The 14160-nt window shown below is 39.1% G+C and overlaps 1 protein-coding gene across 2 annotated transcripts in view; it reads left to right on the top strand.

Annotated features, from left to right (window-relative positions):
- Positions 1–14160, top strand: part of RELN (reelin) — a 268404-nt gene that overhangs the window by 162645 nt on the left and 91599 nt on the right. For both annotated transcript variants that reach the window (XM_056516168.1, XM_056516160.1), the window contains exons 14-19: positions 711–919; positions 3615–3743; positions 4819–4928; positions 7737–7803; positions 9475–9708; positions 10316–10477. In XM_056516168.1, coding sequence (XP_056372143.1) covers positions 711–919; positions 3615–3743; positions 4819–4928; positions 7737–7803; positions 9475–9708; positions 10316–10477 — 911 coding nt within the window. The remainder of the gene's footprint in view (positions 1–710; positions 920–3614; positions 3744–4818; positions 4929–7736; positions 7804–9474; positions 9709–10315; positions 10478–14160) is intronic.

Here is a 14160-nt window from a genome sequence, read left to right on the forward strand (position 1 = left end):
TCCCTCCTCGTCTGCTTCTGTGTGAAAGACAGGGTAGAACTTTTGTAAAACTAAGGAAACCATAATTGTAAAATAAGAAAATATTAATTAGGGAACTCGGGGAGAGATAGGATCTGAAATTACATAGAATTCATTGTGGAGGTTTTTTTTTTCAACAAGCAGTTTTAAAGCTGACATCCTCTTCTGACATAATAAAGTTCTAATTACATTGCTTTAGGACAAAGGCTAAGTTTTTTGAGGCAGTGCTTTCATTTATTTCAGCCACATAACATCCTCCCCACTTATGCCTGTGAACTGCTGCTGTTGCTCCATTCTCACGTATCCAGAGCAGGCATGCCACTAACTCTGCTCAGCTCCTGTGAGCTGTGAGGCTCCAGGACAAACATCACCTTCCCTTCCCATCTGAAAGTGGCAACAGGAACTTGCCCTTCTCAGAGCACAGAAGGTGCAGTCTATTCCTCTGGGCCTTTACAATCTGATCCCTCTGAGGTGATAAGCATCACTGGTACCCAGGGTGCTAATACCTATCCTCATAATAGTAAATTATTTTATTTGGGATAAATAAATGTGGCTAAAAAACTTAACAAAATGAATCAAGTAGAGAGAATTATATGTTTGGTTCAGCACAATTAGAGTGGTTGCTTTTTAATTTTAATTGGTATGTTGTGACCTTTTAAACTAATTTAAGCCTTATTTAATCTCTTTTAAAGGTACCATCTTTGGTTTCTGTTGTCATTAGTCCAGACCTGCAGACTCCTGCAACCAAATTTTGCCTGAAGCAGAAGAGTCACCAAGGCCACAACAGGAATGTCTGGGCTGTGGATTATTTCCACGTCCTTCCGGTGCTCCCTTCCTCGGTGACTCACATGATCCAGTTCTCCATCAATTTGGGTTGTGGAACTTATCAACCTGGTAACAGGTAAAACTGGCAAGATCATTCTTTTGGTGATCAGCTTTCTAGTATATTTTGGTTTATAAAATCTGTGTGAGGATTTGTAAGTCTTTTTTCAGTAATGACAAATATAAGCCACACAAAAGCTACTGTTTCTCCTGATTTTTACAGACCCAGATTTATTTATCTACAATAAAGAGTCATTTAATAGCTTTCCAGGTCAAAACTTGCTTTTCTTAGCCCATTATTCTGAAATATGCTCATGATTTTCAAGTGACTTTTGCTTCAGTTTCTAATGGATATGAGATTTACTTCTTGCTTAATACTGTGTAAGGAGGAAAGCATTAAAGGCAGCAGCAGAAATCTGCCCTGATGACCTCTCTGAGATTACTGATGCCACAAGCATATCTAATTCTTGTAGGACTGGTGATAAATTACCATCATCTTAATGACCATCAGTGTGAGGATCTCATTGTAGGCTGATCACAGAACACTTTTTCTGGCTTTACTTCTTCAGGACTTTCAGTGTGATTTTACATGGGGAAAGGGAGAAAAAAGGGGAGTCATTTTAGGCTCCATGTTTTATAAAATTACAGAAATGTTGGTTGGAAGGGACCTTCACAGATTATCTAGTGAAACCTGCTGCTACAGGATGGATTGTTACTGGGCAGGTCAGACATGGCTCTGCCTAACCATGACTTGAAAAATCTTCATGGATGGACACTGTGCTACCTCTCTGAGTGACCTGCTCAAGTGAAAAAACATTTCCTAATGTACAGTGCAAACTATGAAACCATGTCTTTATGATAATTGTCCTTTGTAGTGTGCCTGGCACTACTGAGGTGAGTTTGACCTGGTTTCCTTGGGAGAAAGGAATCATCACAGGATGCTGTAGCTCACCCCTGCTCACCAGGCTGAGCAAGCCAGCTCCTCAGCCTGTCCTGGTTTAGGGCAAATTTGAGAGCACCATCCTAGCTTGGTGCCCAGAGCCATGGACATCTTGCCCATCCTTTATTCTGTTCTCAAAATTCTTTATATCTTTCTCAAACAGTGAACCCAAAACCAACCTGCCCTCTTCCATTACATACACATGAGAATATTTATCTCTATATATTATGAGGATTAAGTTACTTTGTATTTTGCAGAGTTGAGAGTTTAAAGTAAGAGACTATGAGTGCTTTTATCTGTGTCCCATGGCACCTGCTTCCAGCTGGAAAGATCTGCATTAGCACTGACAGCTCTTGTGTCCATGCAGGGTTGCAGAATTCAAAGGGAAGCAAAAATCAAGGCACTGCACTTATATTAGATAGGAAGAGAAGGCGGCAACATTTTCCTACATGAAAAGTGAAAACTTTGCCTGTAAACACTTCTGGCCAGTAAACACATTATATAAAGTCTCTGTCTCAATCTGTTTTCTGATGGAGATTAGTATATATTTTGAAAGATTAATATTTTTCCTTCTATTTCTGAAGGTGAAGTGAGCTTCTTCATAACTAAAGAAGCATTAGGTCACCATTTTTCCTGTTTGTATTTCCCAAATACTGCAGCATTTCAGATCTCCCAGTCTGCAGCATTATTCATAATGCTTTCATTACTGCAAATGTGAGACTCATACTGGATATATGCAGTAAATATGACCCTCTAAGGTATCTCTACAGCTAAACCTGAAATAAATTTGTCAAAACCTCCATAAACTGTTTTAATAGGCACAACATCACAGTGATGGTACATTTAAATAAAGTAATATTGTAGCAAATTATCATAAAAATAAAAATTCAGAATCCAGTAATTTAATATTGAGGAGAAGAATTATGACTTTTATAATGTTTCATTACTTAAAATAAAACAGAACACTACAAGCTAATTATATGGAGGAAATTACAAGAATAATTCAGTAAAATACTAAATCTGTAGTAAATCAAACATTTTTATATTACATTTTCAAGGTCTTTAGAGTGTAAGGCATCTAAGTATTTCCTTATACTGATAGGTTGTAAACAATTTGGGGTTTTTTTAACCCATGAAAGAGATAGCCCATGCATGAACAGCTAATGGTCTTTTACCACCGTCTGCAGATGTAATAGTCAGCAGCTGGCAGTTAGAGGTGTCCTGTGCTCACACAGTTCTGTCTAGCTCTGATTAATCCAAGGTTTCTCCTCATATCTGAAAATACTACAATATAAAATATGAAATATAAAAGTAATGCAGTTCTTTTAACAGCAGCAGCATAAAAACACTGGCTAGATGGTGGCCCAACATGAACTCTGTACTCAGGCAATCCTCAGTCTAAAAGCCTTTGGGGTTTTAAACACTCATGAAACTTTGTCTCATGTTTGTATTTGTAGGATTTTTTATTTTCAAATTCTGCTTAAAATTGGTTGGGTATTAGGAAAAAGTTTTTCACGGAAAGAGTGATAAAGTATTGGAATGGCCTGCCCAGGGAGGTGGGGGAGTCACCATCCCTGGATGTGCTGAAAAAAAGATTGGATGCCATGGTCTAGTTGAGATTCAGGGCATGGGTTGGACTTGATGATCTTGAAGGTCTCTTCCAATCTAGTCATTCTATGAATTCTGTGAATTCTGTGAATTATTTCTTCTTTCCTCATCAGTTATTAGAAATAGCAGATTTGGTGGTTTCTCAGTGTTGGTACTTCTACATTGAGATCTATGCCAGGTACCCTCATGGTGTGTTTCTCCTTTCTTCCCTCCCATGTGTTACCAGTGTCAGCCTGGAGTTTTCAACCAACCATGGTCGCTCGTGGTCGCTGCTGCACATGGAGTGTTTGCCTGAGGTCTGTGCTGGGCCCCACCTGCCCCACAGCACCATCTACGCCTCGGAGAACTACAGCGGGTGAGCGCTCTGCAAAACTGGGAGGCAGGGTTAGAGACGGGACCTGCAGCTGGCAGGAGAAAGCACAACTCTGCCATCATTCACATTTGACTAAATGGGCATTGGAAAGGAAGGAGAATTCAGTGCTCCCAGGCTACCCAGTAATGAAATTTGAAATGTATGGGGCTGCTTCTGTGATATAATAATAATTTTTTGATACTAAAGAAAAATTATAAAAAAAACCACTCGTGGACAGCATGTTGATAAGAAGAAAGCTTTTACCTTGTCAAAGCCACACAAGTTTTCTTCTTGGTCAGAAAAAAACACTACTCAAAGTTGTTTTTGCTTCCTCAGATACATTTACTCACATGGAATCCCAGTACTGGGTTACAGTGAAGTACATCCTCCATACTTCTGCAGATGGAAATGGTTTTTAGTGTCACTTTCTTGTATCAGCCCTTCTCAGTATTAAGTCTCTACTGTTCTCACTGAAAAATGAGCTGTGGCATTTTTCTACATAGCACAAAATCCCTTGGTATCCCAACTTCCATAACACTTAGAAAAAGAAAATGCAGTTGAAGCACTGCTATGATCTGATGACACACAGCCCCTCGTGCCATACAATTTTCATGGGAACCATTACTCCTGGTGTGTGCAGGAAGTGTAGCCTCTACATGACAGATGATAGAGAATGATGGCCCAGACTGCAGCATGCCAAATCCTCTGCACCACTCCTCACCCTCTGAGGGTGTTCACCAAACAGAGTTCAGCCCTGCTGAAGGGGGAGTTTAGGGGATATTCATGGGGATGGAGCAGCTGCTACAGCAAAGGAGCTTATGGTCTTTGTGCATTCCTACAGGGGGGAAATGGCTGGGTTTTATAAGAAAATAACTAACATTCATATATTGTATGAAAATATGGACTTCTTTTTAATTTGTATTTTCTAAAGCTGCTGTAAATTTGTGCTTCATTTGAGCAGATTTTTAAATTAAGCTTCTTGCAAAGCTTCCAGAATACATAAACACATCTGCAAAATATACAGTTGCTCAATAACTATCAGTATAAAATGCTAGAGTCTGTGTTATATTTCTTTCAGGTGGAACCGAATAACTCTTCCCCTTCCCAATGCTGCACTGACAAGTGACACCAGGATTCGATGGAGGCAAACAGGACCAATCCTTGGAAATATGTGGGCAATCGATAATAGTTAGTATTCTTATCCATGATCATGACACATCAGAAAAGTAAATTTTATATGCTGCTCTAAGTAAACATAGCTCTAAGTAAACATAGTGATTCCACGATCACAAGTCAATGAATTTACAGTTTGTTAAATTCCTGTTCTGCTTAGTTGCATTTGGTAGCAGGTGAATTTTGAAGCTAGAGAGAGATTCTACCATTAGAAAAGACAATAGGCGAGTAGATTTTTTTTTCTGTTTAATTTAATGCTTTCCAGGAAAAATATTTGTGGCAGAGACTTAATATAAGATTTCTTCTGCTTAGTTCTAATTACATAAGTGGGCATGTACTGCACCAACCTAAGCAGCATCTGGGATGTATTTTGCTTCTGGACATAGAAGAACATCTTCAAGCAATGCTGCTACCAAAGCACTGACAAAACCTTACATTGTTTACCATATCTTCAGGGGAAAGTGCCATCTGTTTCAGGGAGCTGTTCTTCTCTTAGAAAATTATTTTTCACAAACCTTTTCTTTAAATGAATGTGAAGAACTGGAAAAGTTTATGTTGATAAATAGTTATATGACTTATTACAGAGGAAAACCAGGATAAGAATTAAAAAGAAATACTTTAAAGGGCAGTAAAAAGTATTTAGGAACATGGGAATAAATGTATGAAATGCAGAAATAAGTATGACTGAAAGGGCTAACTAAGAGGACCCACAAATTTTTTTTAGCTTGATCATTAGCCTTAAATTATTCAGAACTAAGTAAGCTACATTCAGAATTTGTTTGGTTAGATGCATGAAATGCATAATTTAGAGATTAACACTGATGTACGGTAGCCTGTGAAATTTTGTAGTGATTCCCAGTACGGCTTGATATGGTGCCTAGGAATGGTAAATATTTACATTTTGCAGAATTCTTAGCATTGACAAGAAAATCTTGAAGCTGTTAAGGTAATATCATGAAGGAAATTTTGTCACCAAAAGTAATGAAAATTGTTCTCTTAATCGTAATAGGAAGTAGCGTCATCTTGACATTCTGGATATAATATTAATGCTTCTCTTTAGGGATGTGATATGCATCAAAAAGAAAGTAAAATCAAGGGAAAAGATAGGTATATAAACATGAGAGGATGTCTGCAAGTACCTGCAAAGATGACTTGCTATCTAGACCTTAAGTGCTGGAGACACTCAAGAGGTTCACAGAAACCACAGCAAGATGAAATCAATCCAAGGATACAATTTCCTTACAACAGAACAAAACAAGATTTTGAAAACCATTTGACAATTCATTTATCTGCACAACCTTTGCTTATAGAACAAAATACAACCCCATGTAAGGATGCTGCTTTCTCCTGTGTGCACAGGCTCGAGAAAAGGTTTACCAACCATCTTCCTAGAAAGTGCCTGCTCTGAATTTGAGGTGCAGAACCATGACACAGAAATCAAGTCTTAAAGATATATTTCTGAGGTTTTGAATGTCTCCTTTGTTAAATACTAGTGACACTAAGCTTTACACTGTATTGCAGGGAAAAACTTGTCAATATTGGCAAGCCACTCAAATTCTTGAAGAGAGGAAGATTTTCAAAGATTGAGCACTCTGACTTTTAGCTTCACAACTGTTTTCTATGTGAACTAAGTTTTAAATGAAATCTGGAAGCTGGCCATCTTTCAGAAACTCTGGAAAAATGCCAATTTCCTTAAAGTTTTTTCATTTTGAATGTCATCATTACATCTTTAACCCTTGTACTTTTACCACCCCCTCAAAAGGCCTCAAAAGACACAAAAAAGTCAAACAGACAGAAAAGAATTTTTGCACTCTGAGAAGTGAGAAAATCTAGAAATCACATGAAATCTGATGGGGATTTAGTAATAGGGAGTAGCTAACAGAGATTTAGAGTGTGTCTGCTGGGGAGAGCTGACACTCTGCTGTGATGGGCAATATTATAAAAGTAGGAAAAAGAAGAAGTACTGCTTCTTATAGATTATTTCATATTGGTGGCTATTTCTTCCAAATTTCATGATGCAAATGAGTAACTCCAAGCAATAGGAATTCTTCAACAGAACATGTGCCACTATTCATGGTTAAGGCCTTTTAGCATATTGTATTGAAATAATATTGCCCTAAAGTTATGACATTTCTTTATTGTGGTGCAAGAGATTATAGTGAGATTTTCTCATCTTTCCATCCTTCATGTTTTTCATAAAATATCCACACTGACAATTAGAAGTCCTTGGAGGAAGACGAAGCAAAAGAGTAAAGCAAGTCTGTTGTATTTTTGAACACTTAGGATGTGGAATTTTATTCCATTTAAAAGGATCAGTGAAAGAGTATGATAATTAATAGTTACTTAAGACATATCAGGGCAGGTTCTTACTCCCCTATGTCCAGTGAAGTAAAGTATGTAGATTTCAATGAGACAAGCAATGACATATTTTTTAAATCTACAAGACTGCCACTGAAATGTACCTGTATATAGATTGGATTACATTTCCAAGCTAAGATGAAGGAAATGTCAATGAAAAATGAAGAAAATGGTCAATGCCTACCAAATTATCTGGTCTCATTCACAGACTTAGGAATTAAAACACTACTAGTGGCCACAGTATTGTGTCTTTAGCCACAGATGGACACAACACATTAAATAATAAATAATCCCTGACTATCCTAAAGTCAAATGCTTTATATCCTTCCACAGACCTTTTCCAGGTAGTGGGATTAAGATAAATACAACAATTGCATGATCAGGTCCGTACAGTTGCTTGTATTCATCATATTGTGTTTATCACATGGCATAACCCTCAATTTAATTGATTTCTCTTCTCTGCAGTTTATATTGGTCCATCTTGCCTCAAATTCTGCTCAGGGCGAGGACAGTGTACTAGAAATGGCTGCAAGTAAGTGTTATATTAGTATTCATGTTCAGTTTCTGTCACAGAGTTCACTTGGTAGTGTGAAAGTTGAAGTGATTTTCATTTCAGTCCTTGCTCTTTTAGATGACTAAATATAAAACTAGCATAACCCTCAGAATTCATAAAGCTCACTGGAAAGCTAAAGATCAATCTTTCTAAACAGCAGCATGTCTAATATTTTTTTTACTATTTTATTCAGGTATAGTTCATCTTAAAATGTGCTACAGAGCATGCTGAAATGTCAGAGATGTATACTTTATACAGGTTATAGAGGTGATTTGTGACTTTATCACTTTTGTATTAAATGTTGGGAAATAATTACAATTTTAATAGTTCTAATATCCCATAACCTAACATACCTCAAGGACAGAAGATGAGCACTCCAGTTTTTTCTGATAGTCTGGCTTGTTAAAAGGGTTCCACTCTAAAAAATAAGAAAAGGTACTTACTCAAAAGCAGTAAGCACATTCTAAATATTGGTGTAACTACATTTAGGTATTAACGACTGTGTGACCCCTGGGGCATTCTCTTTTATAATTTAATTTCTTGGAACCACATCTAGTATGCTACAGATAAAAGCAAATTTGTCATTTTTCGTATGAACAACTGCAATTATGTCAGCAGGGTTTTGTTCAAAAAATTAATAAAAATATTTCCCTATTTTGTTATGTGTAGATTCATGGGGCTTTCATAAATACATTTTTTTTTAATTTGAAAAGTAAATACTAGCTAACAGAAATCATTCACTATGCAGTTTACCTCAATAAAGTTCAAAGAGGTTCTTGGGCCGTAGATTTGAGAGGGACCTTGTGGGTATCCTCAGCTCATGAACATCTGCAGCCACCATGCTTATTGACACCTGTCTTGGTTTGGAGGACAGGTGTTTGCTAAGAAAGGCAGGAGCCTTTGAAATTGAGAATGTAAAACTCCTCCCTCCAAATTATTATAATTTTGAAATTAAGGGGCAAAGATATGGGAAATAGGAATAGCTGTTCTTTATTAGGAAAATTAAAATAGAAATACAGTATTACAAAGAACAAACCTAAAACACTGACAGAGTCAGAATACAACCTGACACCCTCTCAGTCAGGGTGTTGGTAGCAGTCCCATTAAATGGTGGCTGCATCCTCCTGCAGTGGCAGATGTGGTTCTGTTGAAGCTGTGCTCCTGTAGAAGGTGCAGTTTTCCTCTGAAGGTCCAGGGATAATGTGGAAAGATTGATTTTCCTCTGGAGTTAAGTGGAAAGAAGGTTACTTTGGTGTTTCAAATCTGTTTTTATCTAGGTAGGGAATGCTTGGCTCCACCCCCTGTGTGAAGCATCTCCCAATGGGATGATGTAATTTTATCAGTCATACAATGAGACTCAGTGGCCCATTAACAGAAGATATCTTCCTGGAGGGAGGATGGGTTGTGGAAAAGAAAGAACATTGCCCCACCTGGTTTTTAAGCTGGCCCATTAGCAGAGGGTATCTCCCACAGAGATAAGGATCACTGCCCCACCTGGTTTCAGCAGATGGTGATAGAATACACACTTTTGGTCACATCCTGTATTGCAGCCTAAGACAACACCAGCCACAGCCAAAGATGGGTCACCCATGGTGCCTTCCACCCCTGGTGCCTTCCACCCATGGTGCTTTCCCCCCTTCCTGCCCGCAGGTGTGACCCCGGCTTTTCGGGGCCGGCGTGCGAGACGGCGTCGCAGACGTTCCCCATGTTCATCTCCGAGAGCTTCGCCAGCTCCCGCCTCTCCTCCTACCACAGCTTCTACTCCATCCGGGGGGCCGAGGTCAGCTTCGGCTGCGGCGTCCTGGCCAGCGGCAAGGCCCTGGTCTTCAACAAGGACGGCAGGCGCCAGCTCATCACCTCCTTCCTGGACAGCTCCCAGTCCAGGTGAGCGGCAAGGAGCAGCAGTGAGAAGGAAAGAAAGGTGGGAGCCCCTCCAGCTGCAGCCTTGGCTGCTATTAAAGTGCTTTTAGCACGGAAAAAAGCCTTTAAGAAACTCCTTCCTCCATGTTTTAATGGTGATTTCTTAGCCTTGGCTTTTTTCCCTCCTGCTTGGTGAGCAACAGAGTCCAAAATAGACTGGAGGTGAAGTTATTGTACAGCTTGGATGGAAAATATAAAATGTTAATATCAAACCTGAGTGTCAAAGCCAAGTGCTAATTAATTATTTATAAGGTTGTGTTTATTTGACAGCTTGTGGCAACTGATTAGATCCATTCACTATCTCTCCCTCCCCCTCAGTGACTAATAAATAATTAAATGCCGTAATGATTGGCATTTTTTTAACTATATGTGCCACAATGCATTACTTGACAATAAAAACAAATCACACGTACAATACCCCATAACTGATATTTATCAAAATTTGCCTAGATTGAGAAGATCTGAAAACAGCCTGGCTAGGGGAAAAACCAAACCAAAACAAAAACAACAATAAAAAAAGCCCCATGTGTGAAAAAGATACCCTGCAAATGCTTGTGTAATTCTGGTGCAGGTTCCTGCAGTTCACGCTGCGCCTGGGCAGCAAGTCGGTGCTGAGTACCTGCAAAGCACCTGACCAGCCCGGGGAAGGAGTGCTGCTGCACTACTCCTACGACAACGGGATCACCTGGAAACTGCTGGAGCACTACTCTTACCTCAACTACCACGAGCCAAGGTACATGCACAAATACTACAGAGAGCGTTATCTGCATGCAGTGATGCTGGCTGTGGTGGTCACTGCAGTGTGGAGGCTGAGTACGTGGTGCAAGAGGGAATGATGAGGTTTTGTTGCACACTGGAAGTTACCACCTTTCTTTAAAATTTTGCAGCTGTTGTAGGCATTTCCCATTTTGTCACTCTGTAAAAATTAACACATTGGTTTAATGGCTTTCAAGTCTCAGGTGATACAGCAGAACAAGCTGAGGCAGTGCAGGATGAGGGATAGGAGTGTACTTGTGGGAAATAGGGGCATGTCTCTTCCCATGGAAGCAGCCACTGGTAAAGAAAAATTAACATAAATTATTTGTAGCATTGAAGCTATAGATACCCTCAGTACACCATCCTCTGGCATTGGGAGTTTGCAGGCAGCACAGGACAGCTGAGGCAGAATGTGATTGTGAGGATCTCTGCAGGATTGTGAGGATCTCTGAAGTCAGCAGGGAAGCTACACCTGCTCCACTCTCAAGGCCATTACATGACTTCATGGCTGTGTCTCTGCCCTGGACTGGGCTTGGTGCCCTGGGAGAACCTGCTGGTGACTGTGCCTGGGAATTGCACAAGTCAAAAAGAAGTTGAACAAAGAGCTCATCTCATCAAGCAGCACCTATGTTTGGTGTATCTCTTGTATTTAGAGAAAGTGTTCTTTACTGACACCATCCACCAAATTTAGTAGCACAATACAAAATCAGGAGTCTCCATGAGCATGCCTATACCAAAAGCCTGGAACAGTCTGGTTTGGATCTATGCAAACCCTCTCAAACCTGGCAGCAGCCACCTTCACAGGGTGCTGCAGCAGAGCCAATAAATGCCAGTTAAAGGAGATGCCCTGCAAAGGGGCCCAGAAGAGGCAGAACTGACAGTGGCATCACTGGATTCATTCCAGCTGGTCCATTTCCTGCCCAAGGGTAGCTTTGACCTGGGTATTGCCCTATGTCTTCTTCTCTACCAAGTTCAAGGAAACATCTTAGTCAGCCCCAGGGGTGGGACTGTAAATAGACTGCACTTTAACTACACCTAACTTTCATTATTTATATTTATTGAGCTCAGAGAAGTGCTTTTTTAAAAACAACAAAAAAATAGATTTCCACATCTTGTCAATAACTCAGTACCAAATTGCAATATTCAAATTTGTGATTAAGAATGTTCTAATGAAAAAGAAAAAAAAAAAACCAACCAAATCCTCGTAACATTAAAATTGTTTCCTGGGAGCTACAAGAAATACTCAAAAATGTGAGAGGAGGACTGTATATTGTAGAACTATATTGTAGACTTTAATTTTTGAAGTTCTAAATGTTTCCAAACAAAGATGCTACAGACTGGAACACTTAAAATTCTTCTTCAAAATTTCCTTAGACTGCCTTTGTTACAGTCACATATATATTTTAAATGGCCCTGTTTCTAATTCTTAGATTCCTATAATGTAGGAATTATATTTCCCTAAAGGTTTTTAAGATATAGCACTATGAAATTTTTATAACAAAAAGGAAAATACATATTCTGGTGACTGATTTTAATGACGTTTAAGATATAAACGTAATAAATTACATAGATACCAGAGACTTTTTTTGCTTTTTAAGGCTAGGTATGAAACACAATTCCTGTTGTTCTGACAAGGTACAGAGCAAAGTGCAATACACACGAGTTAGAGAGTTTTTGCCATAGATAGATAGATAGATAGATAGATAGATAGATAGATAGACAGACAGACAGACAGATAGATAGATAGATAGATAGATAGATAGATAGATAGATAGATAGATATTCAGTACACTGTGGGTGGATAGAAAAATTACATACATACAAACCTTAGCTACTGCTGGCAGTAATTATGAACAAAGCTTCACCTTTTCATATTATGTTGTCTGAAACTATCAGCATTTTTAGTAACATAGATGGACTGCTGCAAAGTTTGGCAATCAGTCTGTATCCACGAATTTAATTAGTCTTCAGTCATACAAAAAAATAATTACACATTTAATGTTCTGCTGAAAAGGTGCATTTAATCTGCTAACATTTGACAGCTGCATTTTTCTTCTGAGCAGAACAGCGGTGGCTTTTCAATATTAGGTATGCACATAGCTTGAAAGAATGAGATCAGAGCAAAGGTCTCCCAGCTGGTTTTTAAGAAATTTAATGGTGGCTGGTAATGTAAGTAGGAACACTTTTCTTCTCTGCAGCAGAAAAGTCATTAGCAGGAATCCCCCTCCCTCTCCATCTATCTCCAACAAATCAAAGGCAGACAGGAGAAGTTGTTACAACCAGAGGTGGAGTCAGGTTCTGCATACTAACACATGTGCCATTCATGGTGGTTTACACCTACATTTAAAATTGTGTTAGCTTAATCCCCTGGGATGGGGAATTTATTTTAACATGTGTTAAATATTTAACATCTGATATGTGTATCAGTGGTGTATGTCATGATTTAGGATTTTCTGTATATTACTGTCTGGGAGAATTAGTGTCTATGTGGGCAAGCTTACAAGAGTTTAGTCTGAAAGGGAAGATACAGCCACCAGCAAAGAAATGTGCCCTGGATTATGGCAGAGCATTAGCTCACACAAGTGCCAGGTGCTTCACAGCACACACTGGATACAGTGCTCCCACTAGCCAGGGTACCAGCTTTCCTCAGCTCCTGACTCATGGCAGAAAAAGATCTTCCTTTAGCATCAGTACAATTTCTTGTCACTTGTGCCTTTAAAAATTAACCCAAAAGGTTATAGAATTGCTTCTTATGAGGGAATCCTTAGTAGAAAAGAAGTCCTTGTGGTTTAGTCAGGTGGCAGAGAGCAGCCTTGGCCTGGTGCTTGGTCTTTCTCTTAGAAGGGTATGAAGTAATTAAAATATGTTTATTTGAGCATAAAGGAAATGTATCCACCATACATAAAATGCTGTATCCCATGCCACAGGGACACAGCCATGTCACCTCTGACTCTCCCTCCACGCTTCTCTCTCCAATCTATGGATGGCAAAAAGCAGCTCCTAGAAAAGCCAGGCAGGACTTTTTCAGTGCTTCCCACCTTTTTAGCCGAGCTATTTGATTTTTTTCTGGCTAATGGATTAATGTATTCTTCTTTAAAATGAATGTGACACCAAACAACAGCATTATAAATATACTCTCTACAAGGATGTAGGAGCAAGTCATTTTTAAGAGTGTGGTTTTTGCACTAAGAGTGCCACAGGCACAAGACTCTTTCATATGCAGAGAACAAAACATTATAAAAGGCAGCTTAGAAAGCCTTGAGTCTGAAAAAAATTATGCTGGAGTATAAAAAGATGCTTTCTGTTTACCTGGTGTGTCATTTTATCCACATTTCCTCTAACAGAGAAAGAAAAATTATAGCTACATGATGAACTGGCTGAAACCCTTTAGCCAGCAAGTAATTGTACCCCAATGGAGACAAATGTCCCTGTTGCCAGTCTGTCTCACAGTGGATGTGGCTGTGTGGGGTACCATGGTCTTAGTGATTTATGGAGCTTTCAAGAAGGTGTCATTGCTGTGGCAATTAATGTATACTCCCTCCTGCAGTGTATGAAAATTGCTCCTGGAAATTAGATAATACTCTTAATTTCCTTTGCAGTTTTTCAAGTCTAGGTGTGTTGACATAGCTGCCATGACAAATCAGGTGACCTTGCATACCA

This window comes from Oenanthe melanoleuca, chromosome 1A (genome assembly GCF_029582105.1).
Source record: "Oenanthe melanoleuca isolate GR-GAL-2019-014 chromosome 1A, OMel1.0, whole genome shotgun sequence".
Lineage (NCBI taxonomy): Eukaryota > Metazoa > Chordata > Aves > Passeriformes > Muscicapidae > Oenanthe > Oenanthe melanoleuca.